The sequence below is a fragment of the Chaetodon trifascialis genome, chromosome 9 (assembly GCF_039877785.1).
Source record: "Chaetodon trifascialis isolate fChaTrf1 chromosome 9, fChaTrf1.hap1, whole genome shotgun sequence".
NCBI classification, from domain to species: Eukaryota; Metazoa; Chordata; class Actinopteri; order Chaetodontiformes; family Chaetodontidae; genus Chaetodon; species Chaetodon trifascialis.
Window position 1 is genome coordinate 12370586 of NC_092064.1, and position 19535 is coordinate 12390120.

General features: G+C 42.7%; 2 protein-coding genes across 3 annotated transcripts in view; both read left to right on the forward strand.

Moving 5' to 3' along the window:
- vmp1 (vacuole membrane protein 1) overlaps positions 1-19535 on the forward strand; it is a 198003-nt gene that overhangs the window by 126162 nt on the left and 52306 nt on the right. The gene's annotated exons all lie outside the window — the stretch shown is intronic.
- Positions 7636-19519, forward strand: bace2 (beta-secretase 2). The gene is made up of 9 exons (XM_070971289.1): positions 7636-8227; positions 12051-12139; positions 12413-12629; positions 14199-14330; positions 14950-15084; positions 15424-15525; positions 15854-16003; positions 16102-16270; positions 17925-19519. The coding sequence occupies exons 1-9, from the start codon at positions 7934-7936 to the stop codon at positions 18164-18166; spliced, it is 1530 nt and encodes a 509-aa protein (XP_070827390.1). The 5' UTR covers positions 7636-7933; the 3' UTR covers positions 18167-19519.

A 19535-nucleotide genomic window follows, 5' to 3' on the forward strand; every position in this document is an offset into this window, starting at 1 on the left:
GGTGTAGTCTTACCCTCTCCTGGTCCCAGTGGGATGAAAAGACATCTGTGGGTCAATCAGCATCAGGACACATGCACACTCCTTAAATTAGGTCTGCTATAACATGTGAAAGGGGCTAATGATAAAATCCTGAAGAGGAGATGCGTTTCTGTAGAGGTCAGCTGAAGGGCCACCCACATCAAACATGGACTCCAGGCACTGTTTGATGGTGCAGATGAAAGCTAATATCTGCTTTATAATTTGATGTCTTATATGACAAACAGAAAAGCTTAAATTGTGAAGTCAGAGCTCGCCTGGATAAGATTTTTTTAAATGCTAAATTCATCACTTGAGGGAACTAGTTTGCTATTTAGGAAAACGTCATTCGTCTTCTTGGCGGGACAGCTTTGGAGTGAGCCGGGCTAGTTTCCTCATGTTTTCAGCCTGTATGCTAAGCTAAGCTAACCAGGTGTTGGCTGTAGCTTCTCATTCAAAGGGTCCAGCATGCTTTGTGTGGCAACTCACACACAATCTCCTCTGCAGGTGTGTGCACACTGTCCACAACGGTTATTTTATACTCAACTGAGCCAAGCTCGATCGTGCATACAGGAGTTTCCAGTGGTGTACGACACTGTAGTGGCTGAGTGAACCAGCTTACAACAAGCACATTTCCTGTGCTGCAGCAGAAGAAGAAAGGAAGTGAAACTTTCATAGTAGACAGTGTTGCTACTGTACAGCACATGTGCTGTTTTCTACTTGCTTGAATGTTCTTTTGGTCTTCATTTATATGTTGGTTATCTGGTGCTTTGGAAGGGGATGGAATGGGAGGTGACTGGGTTGGGGTTCTCACAGATCAGTGATCTAATTATTAATGAGACGTCGTGCACATTTAGTTCAGCCACAGATACTGTTTCAAATTTTGAGAGGCATGTGTTGGGTTTCCTAGCCCAACACAAGCAGCATGTAGCCATCTGAAGAGTGGTATCCTCTCATCTGACTCTCTGCAAGAAAGTAAATAAGCAAGCCCCAAAATGTTGACTACATCTGTCTTAAATTTCTTTTTTTAGGTTGCTAATTCTAATTTAGATCCTAACTAAAATTACCATCAGCCACAATGACGGAACATTTCTGTAACAGAGCCCCACATTTTCTCAATACCGTTTTTTAACCTTTAACACTTCAATTCCACTCTGCGTAATGGACCACAGCACATGTACTACAGTAACCTTTTCCCATCTCCCTCTCAATTCATAATTCCAACACCCCAGCCTGCTACAGCAACCCCAGCCAGTTTCCCATTGGTTAGCCCCAAGGCACAGAGGAGCATATCTGTAGCCAACCTTGACGTGCTAAACTAGGACGCTGAAGGGGACAGAAATGGGAGGAGAGAAGAGGAGAGGCAGGGGAGCGAGCGAAAGGAGGAGGGGGGGATGTAATGAAAGGCTGCTGGAGGAGTGGCAGAAATACGGAAGTGAGGATGGAGAGGGTGATGGAAAAGAGGGGTGAGAGAAAGGAGTGGTGGAGAGAGAAGGGAGTGAAGGTGGAGAGTGTGAGTAAAAGGAGGGAGAGAATAGGGTGGGTTTTGGTGATTTGTACTCTGGCTGCATATGCGTCTGGTCTCCATCTCCTCCATTCTCTGCTTGAAAACTGGAAAAATCAATACATCCACAGTCTAGTGTATCCCCACATGAACTGAATCATTAAAAATATATAATCAAACATCCCACCGTCATTTTTCATCACTATTACCATCATCACGTATATGAACAGGCACGGATATCGGTATATCACCAATGTGGCTGTAACAATGTAATAACCCAATCAATGGCCTTCTAATTATTTCAGTGCCTCAGTTAATCGTCCAGTTAAAGCAGTCTTTCAGCCTTGACTCTCAGAATGGCACACGGAGACAGGCTGCTTGTTAACAAATGCACACAGCAGAACCGAAGCAGGGCTGTTGTAATAAGAATATCTGACTTCTCAGCTTCACAACTCAATCCAACTCAGGGTTGCAGTGTTGCTTAGTAACGATGGCACACTACTGACCTTATCTATGTGGTCATAAAAATGTATGAAGAAGCCCCCCCTGCTCGCCTTCCAACCTCCTCCCCGCCTTCGCCAGTCCTTCCTGCTACCACAATACCACCCTCACAGCCCTTATCTCCCCCTCTCTGAGTAGCATCTTGCCAGGGGGCAAGCACCCTCCACGCTCTCCTAGCCCTGCCAGGGCATCTCTGCGGTGGGTGGGGGCCTGAGAGTTCTCCTCTCTTTTATTACGGAGGGGGCAAGGAGACATGTACACACTTCTGCAAAAAACACAATGTGCTTGTGTGCACTGTATGTGCACGCAGAACACAACAGATACAGCACTGGTGGGCGGGTGGTGGGAGGCTGGAAGGATGCAGATTGCATGCTATGAAACTGATAGATAGCTGTAAGAACAGAGGGACACAGTCAAGCGCAAAGGAGACTCAATACCACACCGCAAGGTGAGTCGGTGCACCAGCCTTCATGAGAATATTACTTCAGAGTGGAATTTCTGCTCTGCCTGCTGTGGGAGAAAAGAAACATGACTGATTGAGAGAAAATGTACTTGTTTGTATGAGAACACAGCAGACATACAGTGGGCTTACCCCTGCAATGAGTATCATAAATATGCTGCATTTGTGAAAACAGTTTGCTGGTGAAAGATGAGCTGTATCTGATCTCTATCCACTCATGAGTACTTAGAGCCAGGTTCAGCTTTTCTAATTGGCTATCACCTTGGAGATGCCCATCCTAATGAGGAAACAAACTCCAGCTGTTGCACCTGATATAACCTCTGGGAGTCACAGGGGGACTGTGACACGTACTGTACATACGCACACCTGCTCCATCTGTCTGCTCTACAGTTGATACTGTCAGGCCCTAATATGTCAGGATTTTCATCACAAAGTCAAAGCAAAGATCTGCAAACTGCAACCCTGACCCTGACCCTCTTTGTCATTTACTCAACTCTGGTTTGGAAACCAATTACCAGAGCTAGAAAGATAGTTTTGTGCATGCCAAATAAAGTATCAAAATGGGTACTTAAAATGTATTTTTCCTGTCTATATTTTTGAAAAGCACGATCAATTTCGACACCGAAGTAAAAATCTATACAGCATAACTATAAAGTCTCAGCTCCTGGACATGAAAGCTCTGGATGACCTCTGATGGATTTTCACAGGGTGAGAGAAACACACACACTTTCCACGTGGGTCTGAGTAATTATAACAACTGCTGCATTAAACCCCACTACAGAGTCCCCTAACCATGTCGGCAAAAGTCATCTCAATAATGAAGATGGCCACAGTCAGCCACCCCCCTCTGCCCACTTCTAGAGCTACATCTGCTCTGTGGCACCTGACGCATCAGGTGGGATCTGTGGTATTTGAACAAACACAGATGGCATATGTGCATGTATGCAAGCATTAGAGGAACTTGGGAGACTGGTGAGGGTATGTGTAGTGCCCTGAGGCGAGGAGCAGAAGGGTGGCAGGGTTTCTGACTCCTACCGTAGCCTGTTTAGAGGCTAGCCTCTATGACTCATCTACGTGTCACTAATGCTTTTCCTATGAATGAACAAACAGATACAGATACACTGCAGAGAGGCAACGCTTCCACCACGGGGGGAAGAGTAAGTGTGAATAGCCTGTGAGACTAGCATGAGCCATCCTTAGTCATACTCCCGACTGTCTAAGCAGTGAGAGTTGCCATACAGTTACAAGTAATTGATATATATATATAAAAACCAGCAAAATAAATCAAAACCAGCTGTCTTTTATATGGCTGGAAACATGCAGTGTGGCAGCAGTGAATGAGCAGTGATGTACCCACGCACCTGTTGTCTGTCTCGTCCCTCTCATCTTATCCAGGCTCTCCTCATTTGGGCTGCTCTCCTGCTGTAGCAGCTGTGAATATGTACACCTTGTTAGGTGGTTGACAGTTCTGGCAGAGGGAGAGACAGGGAAGTAGCTTGTTATGAAGAACAGGTTAACTATGTGTCAATTCCTGCTATGCAGAGAGACGAAACACAAAAGGAGACCGAGAATAAACAAGAGCTCTTATTTAAGATACAAAAAAATCTTTTCTTCTCGGTCTAAAATAATTCATAAAGATGCAGTACATCAATTTAAATATTTGAATGCACTGAACTAAAAGCTAATTGACCCCAGCCACTCTTCTAATAAAACACTCAGGTAGACTGGATATAAAAATGAGATTTGCCTCGGAAACATGTGGCCAGCCTGATCATTATGACCTGCCCCTGTGTAATCCCCATTTGCTGCTCATCCAGCTCTGTCATGCCTGTGCTGTAATTACACAGCATCCGATATCACAGAGAAATGCTAACAGATTCAGCAAATCTCTGACCAGCATTATAGACTTACAGTGAGTGGGGCTACTGTAAAAGGCAGAGAGCTGGGGTAACTGAACACTCAATCTTGCTAATTAAAGACTTCATAATACACTCTTTCTGTGGTAAATTCACATCAGTGGTTCTCAAACTTCTTCTGGTGTGCCTCCTTTCAGAAGCTGAAAAAGGTTGACGCCCCTCACCCCACAATTTTTACACCTTTCTTTATGAAATAAACAAATGTGTTCATTAGGGAGCCTCAGAGGTGCTGTGAAGTGGATTTTAATAGCTGAACCAGGCTAGCTTTTTCCCCGTCTCCAGTCTTTATGCTAAGGTACGCTAACCAGCTGCTCGCTCTAGTTTCATATTTACCTTGAAGACTTGAAAGTGGCATCAATTTTATAATCTTACTTTCTGTAAGTGTTGATGATCTTCAGTGTAATTTTTTCGTCCAGGTGCGCAGCTGTAATTATTTTCATGCTGACTGTAGATTGCATGACGTGTATTTAAAGCAGAAATCACCAATTTACTCAATTATGCTGAAATGTATCAGCAGTAATGCCCAAATGATTTGTCAACTAAATGCTTAGTCGATCAACAATTAACCGCAGACAGCTCTGATAATCAATTATTTGCTTCAGTATTTTTATTGCTTAAAAGTTTAATGTGACTCAAGAAAGTTACCAATTAATCAAAAATGACATTTTTTAGTCGCATCCCTGTTCATCATTCAATTATCAAAAATTATTAATATATGAGGAGGCTTTTTCATCACTGCAGGACTTTTTCCTCTTATCTTTTGAGGAATACAATATCTGACATGTGTGACAGCTTGGTTGTAGAAACTCACTTAGTATCTTCAAAATCAACTCACACAGCTGTTCTTAAATTATACAGACCAGTTGTAATCCATAGTTGGAATAATGAATGACCACAAAAGCATAAAGATCTGCACCTTATATCTGTGATTAGGTGATGTGTGTCTGTTGTTAAGACACAGGGGGGTGCATATCTCCTTGTCTCTCATCAGCTATAATGATCAGAGCTATGAGGATTAAGTACCAATGTCCCAGTAAAAGAGCTTTGCACTGCCAAGTGTAAGACCACTGGCTCTTCTAAGCTGCCTAATTTGCTCACACTGAGACGATGCTACAGCGTGCTGAGAGAGGATTAAAGGCACACAGATGGTGTGGAGTGCCTTGTTGTGGCCAGCTGTGGAACTGCAAGAGGAAACTGCAAGGATACAATGAAGAATACTGAATCAACAGATACAAACACGGGCACATTATACTGTAAACAACTAAGTGAGTGGCAGACAGGCACACTTTCAAACTTCTTAGACAAATCTTTTTCAGCTCGACTTCAGTCAACAGTAACCCTTTGTTTCATGAAAATCATCATCACAAATTGAAAGCTGAGACTGTCAGATTAGTTTGATCTATCAGATTAATATGTGCTTGATAAGAACAGTACATTTGGTAGATGTTTATTGCCATATGATTTATTTGCAGCTCTGTATATCCTGGAAGACACAAATGAGTACAAGTTCACAGACCTCCAAGTGCTGGATTTATAAAAATTTTATTGGTACCAAAAATTAGGCCATGTGCCAGAAAAAGTTGAGAAATCCTTTAACCAAAGGATATATAAAACACATGATCAACCACTGGATTCACAGCCTTTCATAAAGACAAGCAAACAATGCATTCCTGCTTCCCCCTGTTTTTATACTCTCAGGCTAAGGAAGCATCTCAAAGGGAAGAAGAAACAGGAATTGTGCTTAAATGGGTCATTCACAAGACCCAGTGCATGACATGCAACACCGGAAAGAAGATTTCTTTGTGGTCACAGTCTGTTCCCCACATTATTCAGGTTATTGCAGCTATAGTTACTGTATTGACTTCAATGAGAGAATGAGAGAGAGCGATGAGGTGAACATGTGACAGTGTAACTGTGGACTGATGAGGAATTCGGAGCGAGACAGTGGTTGTCTGTGTGAAACAGGCAGCATGGAGAAGGCCTGTGACATTGATCTCACCTTACCACTGGGATCTTCTTCCTAATTCTCTGCACTGCTCCTTCTTCAAATGAGACTGAGGGCAGTGCATGCGTTTGCACTGATGCCAACTTGCATTAATTTTGGATGCCTTGTCAGTTGATCTTCATGTGTTCCACATGCAATGGGAGCAAATGTCTGTGATGAAACACTTTAGGCTTAAGAAAATTACAGTGTATAACTGTGCATCAAGATGAGCTTATGTGTGTGAAATACAATCAATGTGCAATACTGAGTGTTCTGAGACTTGAAAGGAGTGTGTATCGTATAAAGGCGGTGTGTTTCATACAGTGCAACTGGATGGTGGGCTTACATAGATTTTAATGGTTTGGTAACTCATAGTGCAACCTCTAATTATCATCATAAAGGGCTTATATTGTTTCACCAGTTTGTAATACTAAGCATTTTGAAATATCAATGATGTTTTGCATCTGTACAATAGCAAATGAAACACACTGAGAATGGTATGGTCTTTAAAATCTAATAAGTCAAAACTTATAACAAGTAGAAATAAGAAAAAGCAAAACACCCATCTACAAATAAATAGACAATAATCGACATATGAATTGTCTTGGTAAAATTCAAATTGTATGAGAAACATACCAAAAGTGTCTTTTGAAATTACCTTTTTCAGGCATATCTCATTAAATCTGCTGCTGCAGAATATTAATAAATACTAATAATCTCTATACAAAGGCAAAGACAAAAAGCACAACTTCATAACTTGACTTTAGGCATGAGGGATTTTCCGTTTCTGTCACTGAATATATTTAAAATAGTAGACCACCGCAACAAAACAACCATCGGCCATGGTCAAAGTATAGAAAATTAGATTTGTACTGTAAATGTGGGCACATTAAGCGTTGTTTCTCCACACTATCAAAAGAATGGACACGCATCTTCAAGTTTTGCTTGTTGTGCGTGTTCACATCAAGCTAAGTCGCGTGAAACCGGTCACATCCACGGCTGTCACCAGGCGTCGTGGTTTTAACAGTAGCGTCAAACCAGAAAAAATAACACCAACGGTTAGGCTGCCTTCAAAATAAAACTTTGAAAAAAGATGAAGAATGATAACTTGCTAATTTACACCCTCATGCGTTTTCCTGATATAGACTTTGTCTTTATTTTTTTCCTTGTACGTGGCTCACGTTTGTACCGTAAACACGAACGTTTATCGTTTCCTTTAATTTGAAAGTCTACATAACCGGAAGTCGCGTTTTCTGTTTTTGGCTAACTTGATCGCGTTGGAGGAGTGGATGGAAGTGAAAGAACTTGCTGAAGTGCGCGGACTGCGGACAAACAGTTGTTTTCAGTGTCGTTTGTACCGCGTTACCATGTCAGAATGTTTAGCTTCTTATTGACGGTGGAAAAAACAGCATTTCCGTGATGGCGGTTACCGCGGCACAGGCGTTTCCAGGACGGCGACACTGAAAACTTAACGCCAGGTAGCAAACTTTGAGCAAGGATCTGGAATCTTTTCCCAGACTTTCCCTGTTGTCGCTATAGAAACGAACAGCACCATGGCGTACAGCGGTTCAGTTACGATATGGACATTTGCTTTTAGTTTATACTTCGGCGTGTCCAGGTGTTACTTCTCTGTACCGTTAAAGATATACACAGGGAAGTACAATTTATCCTCGGACGTGGATTTGACTCCTCTTCGGCGAGTCGTGTTGACGTCTGATGGAAACGGCCTCTCGCTGGCCTCTGACCCAACAGGAACCGTGAACTTTCTGGACATGGTTGATAACTTGCAAGGAGACTCTGGAAGAGGATACTACATAGAAATGTCCATTGGTACTCCTGGCCAAAAGGTAATGTAATTGTAGATGTAAGCATTAGGCACACTTTGTGTTTAGTATTTAATTGTTTCTGAGCAGAGTGACGTGAAATATCCCCTTTTCTTTCTTTCGTTTTTCTGTTTTCCTCTCGCGTGGACTTACGCAGCGTCACACCTTATTGTCATTCACTGATGGCAGGTCTGGTGTCCCTGCTGTGTGTGAACAGGGGCCGGTCCGTCCACCATGTGTGTGTGAGAGGGTGGGTCAGGTGTGTTTGTTTAACCCACGGCCTTTGTTAACGCTCTGTGCAAGATGTGATGTGTGTCGGGCATGAAAACACCGGCAGAAGAAACGACTTGGGTTTTGAGGAGATGAGCCTGGCATCTTTTATCGTCCTTTTAAAATAAAATCAGCTCTTTATTTCCAGGGAGGATGGTATGGTCTCTGGGGTGCAGCAGCTGGCTCAAGTCTTTACAGCCTTGGGGTGTGTAGGTAGACTAAACCCCCCCCTGCTCACATGCACTCACATGATGCTGCCTGTGAGGACCACTGTTTCTTAGCAGGCAGCTGACGGGGATTATGAGGCAAGGAGCAGAAAGCAGCCGGAGAGTTGCTCAAAAACAGCACTACTTCAAGCATATTTGCTGCTTACGTTCTTTTGGTTGGACAGAAACATGCCCTGTGTAATTAATTGTCATCATATTATATCCCCTGTTATGCAAAGTGCCTAATAAGAACACTTTAATGATTAAGGGGAAGTAAATGATCCCTGAAAAGTTGGAAGAGGGATTTCTCTGTCACATGAGGCTTTAGACTGTTGTAGGTTTAAGGCTAAACTTTGCCATTGTGTAGTAAGTAGACGTGTTTGAACCGGATCTTAAACTAAAGGTGAGTCATCTCATTAGTGACTTGACTTGTTGTTCTTCCCGGACCTCTCAACTTAAACAGATCACAGCTTTTAAGACTCTTGGGCAACACAGCTCAGTTTCTCAGGCTCACAGAGGCTTATCAGGGCTGCCTGCCATGTCACTGCCCTGTATCAGCCTCTGAGAGGATAATGTTGGAGCACTTGGCAGAGTACAGTTCCCACACAACTTTACAACCTGTCCAAAGTTGTAAAATATGCTCAATACCTGCTGCTCTAATGGAACGCCACAATTTAAAGTGTTGTGCCAAAGAGGAAGTTCCCTGAAGTTAATGTTTATTCAAAGCAATGTTGTATTCCCGCAGACCTTTGTCTGTCTGCATACACTAGGATACACTACTCTATGCTGTATATGGAAGACTCTTGTGATTACCTTTTATGGAAGAAGCATTGACGATGTCAAGGGTACCTCACCTGTGGATTTCTAATAGACATCCAGCCACAGCAGACGTTGTGACTTATCATAGCAGGAAAGGCAAAGGTGTAACTAATAACACTAATGATAGCTCAGTTCTATTAAATGTCCAGTGAGCTCATATGGTGAGCCAGCATGCATGATGCCAGGACCAGTACCAAACCAGGTCATGCACAGCAGTCATATATGTCAGTGGGTACACCTGTGTGTTTCCTGCAATGGCATGTCAAAATGAAGGTGTGAAAAATGTTGGGAATGGTGTCAGACGACTCGCTCTCTACACGGCAGGGATCTCAGGAATATTACTTTAAACATTGCACCTGTTAATGGTGCACCTCATTCCAACTTGTGATATTCCTCCTCTGATATTACGGCTGTTATGCTCCTGTGCTCTGTGCATAGTAATACAGTGAAACCTTATCAGTTAGTCACACCAGCAGAGCTCAATCCACTGTGGTTCAGATTGGTTATGCAGTGCCAAAGTGTCCTGTAACTCGATGCTATTGAGTTGCATTTTCAATATTATCCAACTGAATGATGTTGTGATTACAGGCCGAGGTGTTAAATGAGGCGCTATTCAAATGAGCCACTAATTGCCACATCTGTTAGCATATGGTGCGGCCAGGCTGAGGTGTCGGCTGGAGAGCCTCACATCTGCTAATTGGTACAAACAGGTAGCAGATGCATGGTGCCGCCATGGAGCCACTGCCAATTAGGCAGTGAGCGCTCAACTGTAGGTGACTGCATCCTGCAGCAGTGGAGTAGGAGGGAAGATATTTGCCCGAGGCTCAGCAGCTGAGCTAAGGGAGGATAGTGTGACCAGAAAAGATAGGCTGTGTGGGCATAAGGATATGCCCTCCCCCCCTTTCACCACAAGGTTCCAGTGCTTTCCAATCTGGCCTGTTTGGCCGGTTCAGGCCTTGTGTGAATGGAAGCAGTGGGGTTTTATATGGCACAGTTACAGGGACCACGGCCTCTCCGATGAGGAGGAACTGATAGGCCTGATTCGAATGGACGAGCCAACTGGGGCTTCCTGTGCCCGACCGACTTTTTTGGTTTTATAATAGTGACTTCATGCACATGTTGAATAGGCTCTAGTTAGACATGGTTTTGGTGTGACAGTTTTCAGGGCTTGAGGAAGTGGATCTCTTCATGTAATTGTTGGAATTCCTTGAACATTTTAAATACACTTCCTGCTGGTCTGGTTTGTCTAAAACAATGGCAGCCACAGATGAGTGAGCACAGATTGAGTGTTGCAGTTAGTTTGTGCTTGTGCAGCTGAACATGGTCAGTGAACACTTAGCATTTCATAGACTGTGTCATGTGACATTGAGGAGCCACTGTATAGAGCTCTTTGTTGTTGAGTCATCAGGTGGCTGTGGGGCATTAGGTTTATGACTCCATCATGGTGAGGAATGCCTGCTTGTGAGTGTTAATGTGGCCCCTCCTCAGTAGTGGAGGTGACAGCGGTCTGCTGCCTAATTAGTTCCTGCTCGTTGACCTGATGCCTGGAAGACAACATTATCTCAGCTGCTGTTAGCCAGTCCCCACTCAGCACGTGACACGTACCAGGATGGCTCGACGGGTCATACAGTCATGACACTAGCTAGAGGCTGTCATGTTTGACTCATAGATCGCACATTAGAGGGCAGTAATCAGGGGTGCATAGCAATTTTTGCTCTTTAAACCAGTTTGTGACGCTGGAATCTCCAGACATTAGGGATACCCCGGTCAAGTGATTTTTCGTACCGGATCGAATTTAATATGAAATTTCTGCTTGTGCCCAGTCCCAAAATTACATGTACATATGATATTATCGTACAGCTGTGCACTTCACTCAGTAAAACATTTATGACAATCAAAGCTCTGCTTTAAGGAATAATTCCTGCAACAAAACAGAAAGTTGACTGTTTCTCCAGCATTGAAACAAAACATTTTGCTTTCATTTTCCAATAATTCCACACAGCTCACATTTTTAGCTGTTTGTAGACTCTATAAAATACAAACAACACTGCTAAGCTATGGATAATGTGCATTTATATGCGACCAGTCAGTTGAAGTGTCCAATATGGATCCTTCAGGTACAAAAGTATAACAAAAGTACAAAATAAATCAGTTTTTGTCTGTGTTTTTGTTTTGTTTTGTTTTGTTTTGTTTTGTTTTGTTTTGTTTTGTTTTGTTTTGTTTTTATATCTGTATTGTGTATCTTATGGTCTGAATTTGAATTTCTACACAATTTGTCTTATTATGAACTGTGAAGAATCATCTTGTTCTTGTTTGTCTCCCTAAGCATCCTCTGTTTTTCTTCTGCCTTTTCCTCCTCTAATTGTCATTTTTACGCCAAAGAGAAACATTGATGTCTTAATTGCATTGTTAAAGCTTTAAGTCTTATCGATGTATCACACTGTGGAAAAGCTGTCATTTTTCACCCTGTGACTCAGAAAAAAAGGGTGGGGTTGTCTTGTGGCAGATGAGTGTAATGACTGTTAACAAAAAGCTTTCCTTGTGTTTTTCAGCTGAACATCCTGGTGGATACAGGCAGCAGTAACTTTGCCGTGGCCGCAGCTTCACACCCATTTATTACTCACTACTTCAACACTGCACTGTGAGGGCCTTGAACTCTCTGTGTTTTAAAGTTTTAGATAAGTTCTTGTGTTCCCTTGTCTGCTCTTCATCACCCACAGTCTAATATCTGCATGGATAGTTCTAGTATCTCTATACTGAATTACATAATCTTTGCTATGTACTTCATTTATGTTTTTGTATAAAAAATTTGTGTTAAAGTGGTGAATCTCTTGTGAGGTTGCGCCTTTATTACAAATTTCCATACTGGCCTTTGTGTCTATTCTCATGTCTTGTTTTCCTCCCTTCTGTTTAGCTCCAGTACCTACCAGTCAGCTGGCCGGACCGTTGCTGTCCGCTACACCCAAGGCAACTGGGAAGGTGAACTGGGCATTGACCGTGTCTCCTTCCCCAAAGGCCTAAATGGGACCATCGTGATCAACATAGCTGCCATCCTGTCGTCTGACGGCTTCTTCCTTCCTGGGGTCAACTGGCAGGGCATCCTGGGACTGGCTTATCCCATGCTGGCACGGGTGAGAGATGCTTGTAGAATTCAAATCTTACCTTCATTCTTAGGTTGCATAATTAATATTTAAAAAGAAGTATCAAAGTGTCATGAAAATGGCCAATGGAATATAAAGAGAATTTCCACAAATACAACAAAAATGTTTTTAAATCTATTACTGACCCTAGCTTTAAATCTGTCAGTAGACGTGAGGTACATATGTCACTCTTTGCACAGCATGGCAGGAATATATTTACAATAAATGTATTGTTTAAATTTTAAATGAAGTTTCTAAAACATTTCAATACATGCAAGAAAGTGTTTGTGTAGAAAATGCCGGGTGGACAGAGGGGAAAAAAACCTTATCGAGTTAATCAAGCAGCACGGCATAACTTCCTGCTGTCCCACAGCTCTTTAACAGCACTGAATAACTTCTCAAACTGAGATCTTATCAGGGTGTAGTCATGGACATTTCACATGACAACAGAAATGTTATTTTTAGCAACCATGTGCGTGATGCTCTTGCATAATACAGTTTTTCTCAGTCTCACCAGTTGAATTTATTTTTGTTTTTCATGCTGAATATTAGAAAGAATTTCTAAAACTGAAAAGTATTACCCAGCACATTGCACCACCTCTGTAAAGTGGTTTGGCCGTCGGTTAATATGATGACATTAATTTCATTTGATAGAAACTACATAGAATTATTTGTCTCTTCATTACAATAATCTACACAGCTTTAGCGTGGAAAAGCGCCTTCTCAAAGAGCTCTTTGCAGTCCATTTAATTCAGTTACGAGAACATCATATGTATGTATCAGTGCATCATTGTCAGCTTTCGTTAACGTGATCATTTGGTGCTGATGGGACAAGAGTGACGTCAGCGGAAGCCAACATAGTACATCCTTTGATTCTCTGCTGACTACAGCAACCTTTGGGATCAAATGCAGTGAATGAGGTGCAGATATGCCCACACTGACCACTTTGTGCTGCCAGTGTCTCCTGAGTGTTCAGGTTCAACTTGCCTGAGGCCTGTTTGTCATGCATGACATGATAAGACAGCGCTGACTTGAAAACCTATCTGAGGAAAACAGGCGAGAGAACATCCTTTTACTATTGTTGCGTACCCACTTACCACCAGTCCACACACATTACCGTTTCAGTCAGCCTTTTAAAAACACTTTACCTGTATTCAAACAGCATTAAATGATCTGTTTTCTGTCGCAACATTAGTAAAAATCACATTTTAAAGGCAAGTCTATGAATATCTATCAGCCTGTCAGCAGTGACCTTAGCTTATCTCTCATGGTTTAAGTGTAATTTAGTCCAGTGTTTTAACATTTAAGCTAATCAGTAAATCCCTGCTAGTTTTCTGTAAGACCAGGTACTCGAGATAGGTTGCAGAATATTTTGTTCATCACAAAATAAGTTTATCAGTTCAGTTGTGTATTTCCAGAATTTACATTTTCATTCTTCAGCTCTTTTGTTTCCTGAACTCGTATTTACACTTAATGTGTCCTCAGTGTGACCTGGATAATCACAGAAATTAAAATGTTAATCAGTTTATAATGATTACACTTCTCATCTCTCTCAATTAGCCTGACTCATCCGTGGAGCCCTTCTTCAACTCTTTGGTGCAACAGCTGGGAATTCCTGACATCTTTTCCCTCCAGATGTGTGGTGCTGGGCTATCAGCCAGCAGTGCAGAGGACCCAGCGGGAGGCAGTCTTGTGAGTAGTCAGGAGGGGCTCGTGGAATGGTTTGGTCAAATGAACATATCAAATAAAGTTTGGGTGACAAGACTTTTGACCTAAACATGTCCTTTGGGGACTTTTTCTCATATTTTACGTGATCTCTGCCTCTAATTCTGTATTCTGTTATACAGTTTGTTTCTAAAGTTACGTAACATGGACTTGGATGTGGCTGAGCACTCCTCAGACAGAATAAGATCCATCTCTAGTGGATCAGACATAACAGCTGAGTGCATTTTAGAAACATACTAGCTCATATTCTCCTCGTCAATGCTGTTTCTCCATTGGAGGCCCAGTCTAGTTAGAGTGGAGCTAATTAGGCTAAGATAGTATCCTGCTGAGAGCAGGTCTGTCATGATTATACAAACGGCCTTGGTGCCTCGCTCACTGCTTCCCCATCATGTGACCCTCGGATACAGACAGATGGATAAGATGGCAGGGTGCATGTGTGTGTGTTTGTGTGTATGTGTGTTAATGTGTTCTGCCAAAATGTGCAGGGATAAACCTTTGCTGGATTCTTGTTGGAAATTCACTTGTTGTTGTTGAGGTCGTAGTTGGCCCATCGATGAGTGTTTAAGTATTTTTGTCTCTTCCTCAGATCATGGGAGGGGCTGAACCAACTCTGTATCGGGGCTCAGTGTGGTACACACCTATAGTAGAGGAGTGGTACTATCAAGTGGAGGTTTTGAAGCTGGAGGTTGGTGACCAGAATCTGGACCTGGACTGCAGAGAGGTAAACTTCAAGCTCTGCAATGCTTCCCTGATTTATCTCAAACTGGTGAACACCACCCATCACCATACAGACATGCGGAGAGTACATGATGTGTTTAAGCTTGAAGCAGAAAACTGGTCTTACAACATGTGTTCTTGATGAGCTGAACAAGGTTACATCATGGAAATAAAATGGAACCTGAGTAGCAGCACCGCAAAGCAATATAATGTTTTCTTCTTCTTGTGAAAGAACTTCCTCATTTTCTCTCCCTTTTTTTGTTGTTTGCTCACGGTCTTCCATAGGAGCCTGTTGCACTGAGAGAAACCCTACTGCACTTCACTCTTTCTCCCTCTCTTTCAGTATAACATGGATAAAGCTATAGTTGACAGTGGGACGACACTGCTGCGTCTTCCTGTCAACGTCTTCAATGCGGTGGTGGAAGCCATCAGAGGCAGCTCTCTGGTACGTTGCCGTCTCTCCACAGACAATGATGAAACATGTTGTCAGAGCAAAGAGATGCAGGGGAGGGTGGCACACTTACTGTTCAAGGACTTGGTAGCTTTGAGATCAGGAAGTTTTCTGCTATAAAAATATGTGTGTGTGCCCAAGCTTTGGGTTAACCCCCCCATTCTGCTGACACATTTTTGACCTTTTGTAACTGCACACAAACAGTACTCAAGGTTAATTTTAGCCTATAAGCAACATTTTCAATTAACGCATCCACATCCTCGTAGTTTACAGACCTTCTTTCTGACTTTTCTCTTTGTCTTTTTTCCCCTCTTTGGTTCAGATCCAGGATTTTTCTTCAGGGTTCTGGGACGGCACCAAGCTTGCATGCTGGATGAAAGGAGAGACCCCCTGGAGGTTTTTCCCCAAGCTGTCCATCTACCTAAGGGCCACAAACACAAGCCAGTCCTTCCGCATCACCATCCTGCCACAGGTACCCGTATAAACATGAACATAACTCTCCATCATCCTACAAGACACCAACACTCATTGTCCTCACTCGTCCCTGTTAATTTGCCTGTGATCTTGCAGCTGTACATCCAGCCCATCACAGATGTCGATGGTACCTTGGACTGCTTCCGGTTCGGAGTGTCTTCGTCAGCTAACGGCCTGGTGATCGGCGCTACTGTTATGGAAGGCTTTTATGTGGTGTTTGACCGCGCCCAGCGGAGACTGGGGTTCGCACTCAGCAGTTGTGCAGGTGAGTGTACACAAAGGACTATGGCTAAGACAGAAAAGCATGTGTCCAAATACATCAGTTTGATGCCAGCAAGTTGGGACAGGAGCAACAAAAGACTGGGAAAGTTGTGGAATGCTCCAAAAACACCTGCTCATGTATCATATTGACTCATAATCAAAAGTCAAATATCAGTGTGAACAAGTATCAACATACAGGAAGAATGAGCAATAACAACAAATACACTCAAAGTCTGTGACAAGTGCTTACATGTATTCAACCTTCCATTGACTTATTTACAAGCTGCTTGTGTAAAACATACAAATGACAGATGATCCCTCATAGTTGTTGAGAGCAGCAGATACTGAAGCTTCCATGAAAGGGCTGTTGGCTGAATCTGTTTTGTATGGTTTCATCTATAGCAGTGTTTCTCTATTCCGGTACTCGGGCCCCCCTCCCCTGCATGTTTTAGATGTTTCCTGCTCCAACACACCTGATTCAAATGAGTGGCTCGTTATCAGGCCACTGCAGAGCCTGATGACGAGCTGATCATTTGAGGGGAGGGGGGCCCGAGGACCGGAATTGAGAAACACTAGTTGCGTTTCCATTACAGTTGTTCGCAAAATAAAAGCGATATTTCTGAAATTTCGACAAAGTTCAAGTGCTACTTGCAGGTGTTTCCATTGAACGGTGTTTTGCGAACTAACCGAAATTCTCGTAAATTCTCGGCCGTCCCGCGAGACTTCACTTTGAGGGAGATGGCCGAAAGCGTTATGCGTCTCGGTACACTGATCGTTGCTGTTTGCTATCTAATATAGCTGTGACATTTTTATCACGAATAACTGTTAACAATAACTCCGTCTCCTCCTCTGTCCACACATACCGCGCCATCTTCCTCGAAATGAACTGCTCGCGTGACCCCTTGCGTCATGTCTGTTGACCTCGGTGACATGTAAATAGCGTAAAAATGTTTTTGCGATATTTGAGAGGATTTTCGAAATATAGGTGTTTCCATTACCAGTATTTTATTAAGATATTTAGGTTTTGCGCATTTCTAGGGGTAATGGAAACGCAGCTACTGATCTATAGCAAACGTTTCTCTTGATATTCCATCCAGACCTCAAGACATTTAACAGAAAAGAAAGATTATTTGATTACTTATGGAAAAGCAAACTGTAATGTGCTATTTAAATGTACTTGCAAGTTCACTGACCACGACCTTGAAACATCCTGTTCTTTGTGACCCAAACAGCAAATGTTCAGCCTCAGTGGTACTTCCCTGTACTTTGGTGTAGATATGAGCTTGGGCAAGGCTTCACTCTCCAATCTCATCTTACAGTACAAAGATCACTTTTGTTCCGTATTAAGCAAACAGACTTGGAGCAGATGTAGGCTGAAGGTTATGGACGTAGGCTTGTGACAGTTGGTCGCCAGCTGGCTCATAAAATCAAGACAAACCTCTCAGAGTTTAATGAGTAGCCTGTAATCAGCTGCTGCCAGTCTAAGACAATTGTTATGTTAAGAAGCTGCCACAAGTAAATCTACTTCTAAGAACATATGTATGAACATAGCTGTTCATACAGTTCATTGATGTTTACATGACCAGGTGTGTGTTTATATTTAGATTTGTACAGATGTGACTGAGCTGTGCACCTGTTGCTCTTGTATTCCTCGGCAGTGAGCGGTGGGGTGGCTCTGTCAGAGATTGCAGGGCCCTTCTCGGCGGCAGATGTGGCGACCAACTGCTCTGGCGGGGTGCTGAAGGAGCCTCTCCTGTGGGTGATCTCCTACGCTCTGATGGCTGTCTGCGCCTTGGTCCTCATCATCCTGTTGCTCCTGCTGGTCCTGCCCTGCCGATGCAGAGGCCGCTCTGGGGAGATAACCGACGAGTCCTCACTGGTCCGCCACCGCATCAAGTGACTGAGAGGAAATGGACGGGCGGACAGGGTGAACAGGCAGGAAGACAGCGAGCAGAGCATGAGGCTCAGCTTGCACCAGACAGTGACACTCGGCTCTGAGTGTCTGACTGACTCTAGACTGCAATCAGCAGGTTGCCATGCAGAGGTAGACAAAGACAGATCAGCTGCCTCTTGAAGGGAAAATCCACCCTAAAAATACTGTCCAATGTCAAAAGACATTCTGGGAAATGCAGGACGTCACCAACACAAACAGAGGAGTGAACCAAAGTATGAAACACTATCAGAAAGTAACTCTGGACACATATTAAGCATTGATGTTTAACACCATGAGCATGGCTTAGGGTTGAATTTCTTCCTTACAGACGATCACAGGGCAGCATGTGGGGAGGACATAAGCTGCACATGCTCAACAACCATCAGTGTATTCTTGAACAGTTTAGAAGTTGCTGATTTCATTCCAGTCACACTGTGTGTTTGACATCTAAGGGCATATGGCGCCATAAAATGTGCCTTTACAGTTGATAATGTGCTTCCAACAGATGTTTTAGAAAGATCTGATTTCACCGCGATCAGTGAAGGAATGTCTCAAGTGCCTTCTCATATTCTGAAGTTGACCTTCAGTCTGTGGACTGAAATATATGCCTGTGTGTGTTGAAGTTAAGGGGACAAGCTGCTTAAAATATCACTGTCAATAGGAAGACTATTACTAGAGGTTACACACATGTTTACAGTGCCTGTAGTGCCTTTAAGTCTCAGCTCACTGCTAATACAAATCCATGTACAGTATCAGCAGTTTGAGACTTACTCTGCTCAAATGCACTTTGTTTCAGTCAATCAGAGGTGTAATATGAAGCTAAAGATCAATATTTCTCAATCTGTTGTTGTATTAATGTAGTTTTAGTTATTCTGTATACATCCAACTTTATACTTAAATCTCTTTGGATGCCATTGTAGTATTGTTGCAGATCTTTGCTTTGTAGACATTAGACGTTGATTGGTACATGTGTACACTGCACAAATGCTAAATTAGAAGCCAAAGGATTTTTGAAACTGACGCATTGGAAACACATGTTCCTATCTGTGGGCTACATTTGCCTTTCTACTGACCAGCTAGCAATAAGCGTCTCTTTACACTAATGACAGCGTCATACGTAAAGTATTGTGTGATTTGACTCAAGCTGCACCTACGTGGCAAGTTTAAAAAAACTGTCAAATTGTCAAAAATGCTCGAGCGTTTGAATGTTCATGTATTTATAAATGTATTTTTCCTGTGCCAAAACTGTACTATAAGCAATGACCAAATCAAAGGTGTATATTATTTTAAATTAATAAATATTTCTTTTTGTGAAAGGTGACTCGGGAACAGCGTA

Coding starts and splice junctions, on each gene's coding strand:
- bace2 (XM_070971289.1), top strand. CDS start 7,934: ATGGCGTACAGCGGTTCAGTTACGATATGGACATTTGCTTTTAGTTTA. Junction 14,331..14,949: donor ACCCAGCGGGAGGCAGTCTT/GTGAGTAGTCAG, acceptor TCTCTTCCTCAG/ATCATGGGAGGGGCTGAACC. Junction 15,526..15,853: donor CCATCAGAGGCAGCTCTCTG/GTACGTTGCCGT, acceptor TCTTTGGTTCAG/ATCCAGGATTTTTCTTCAGG.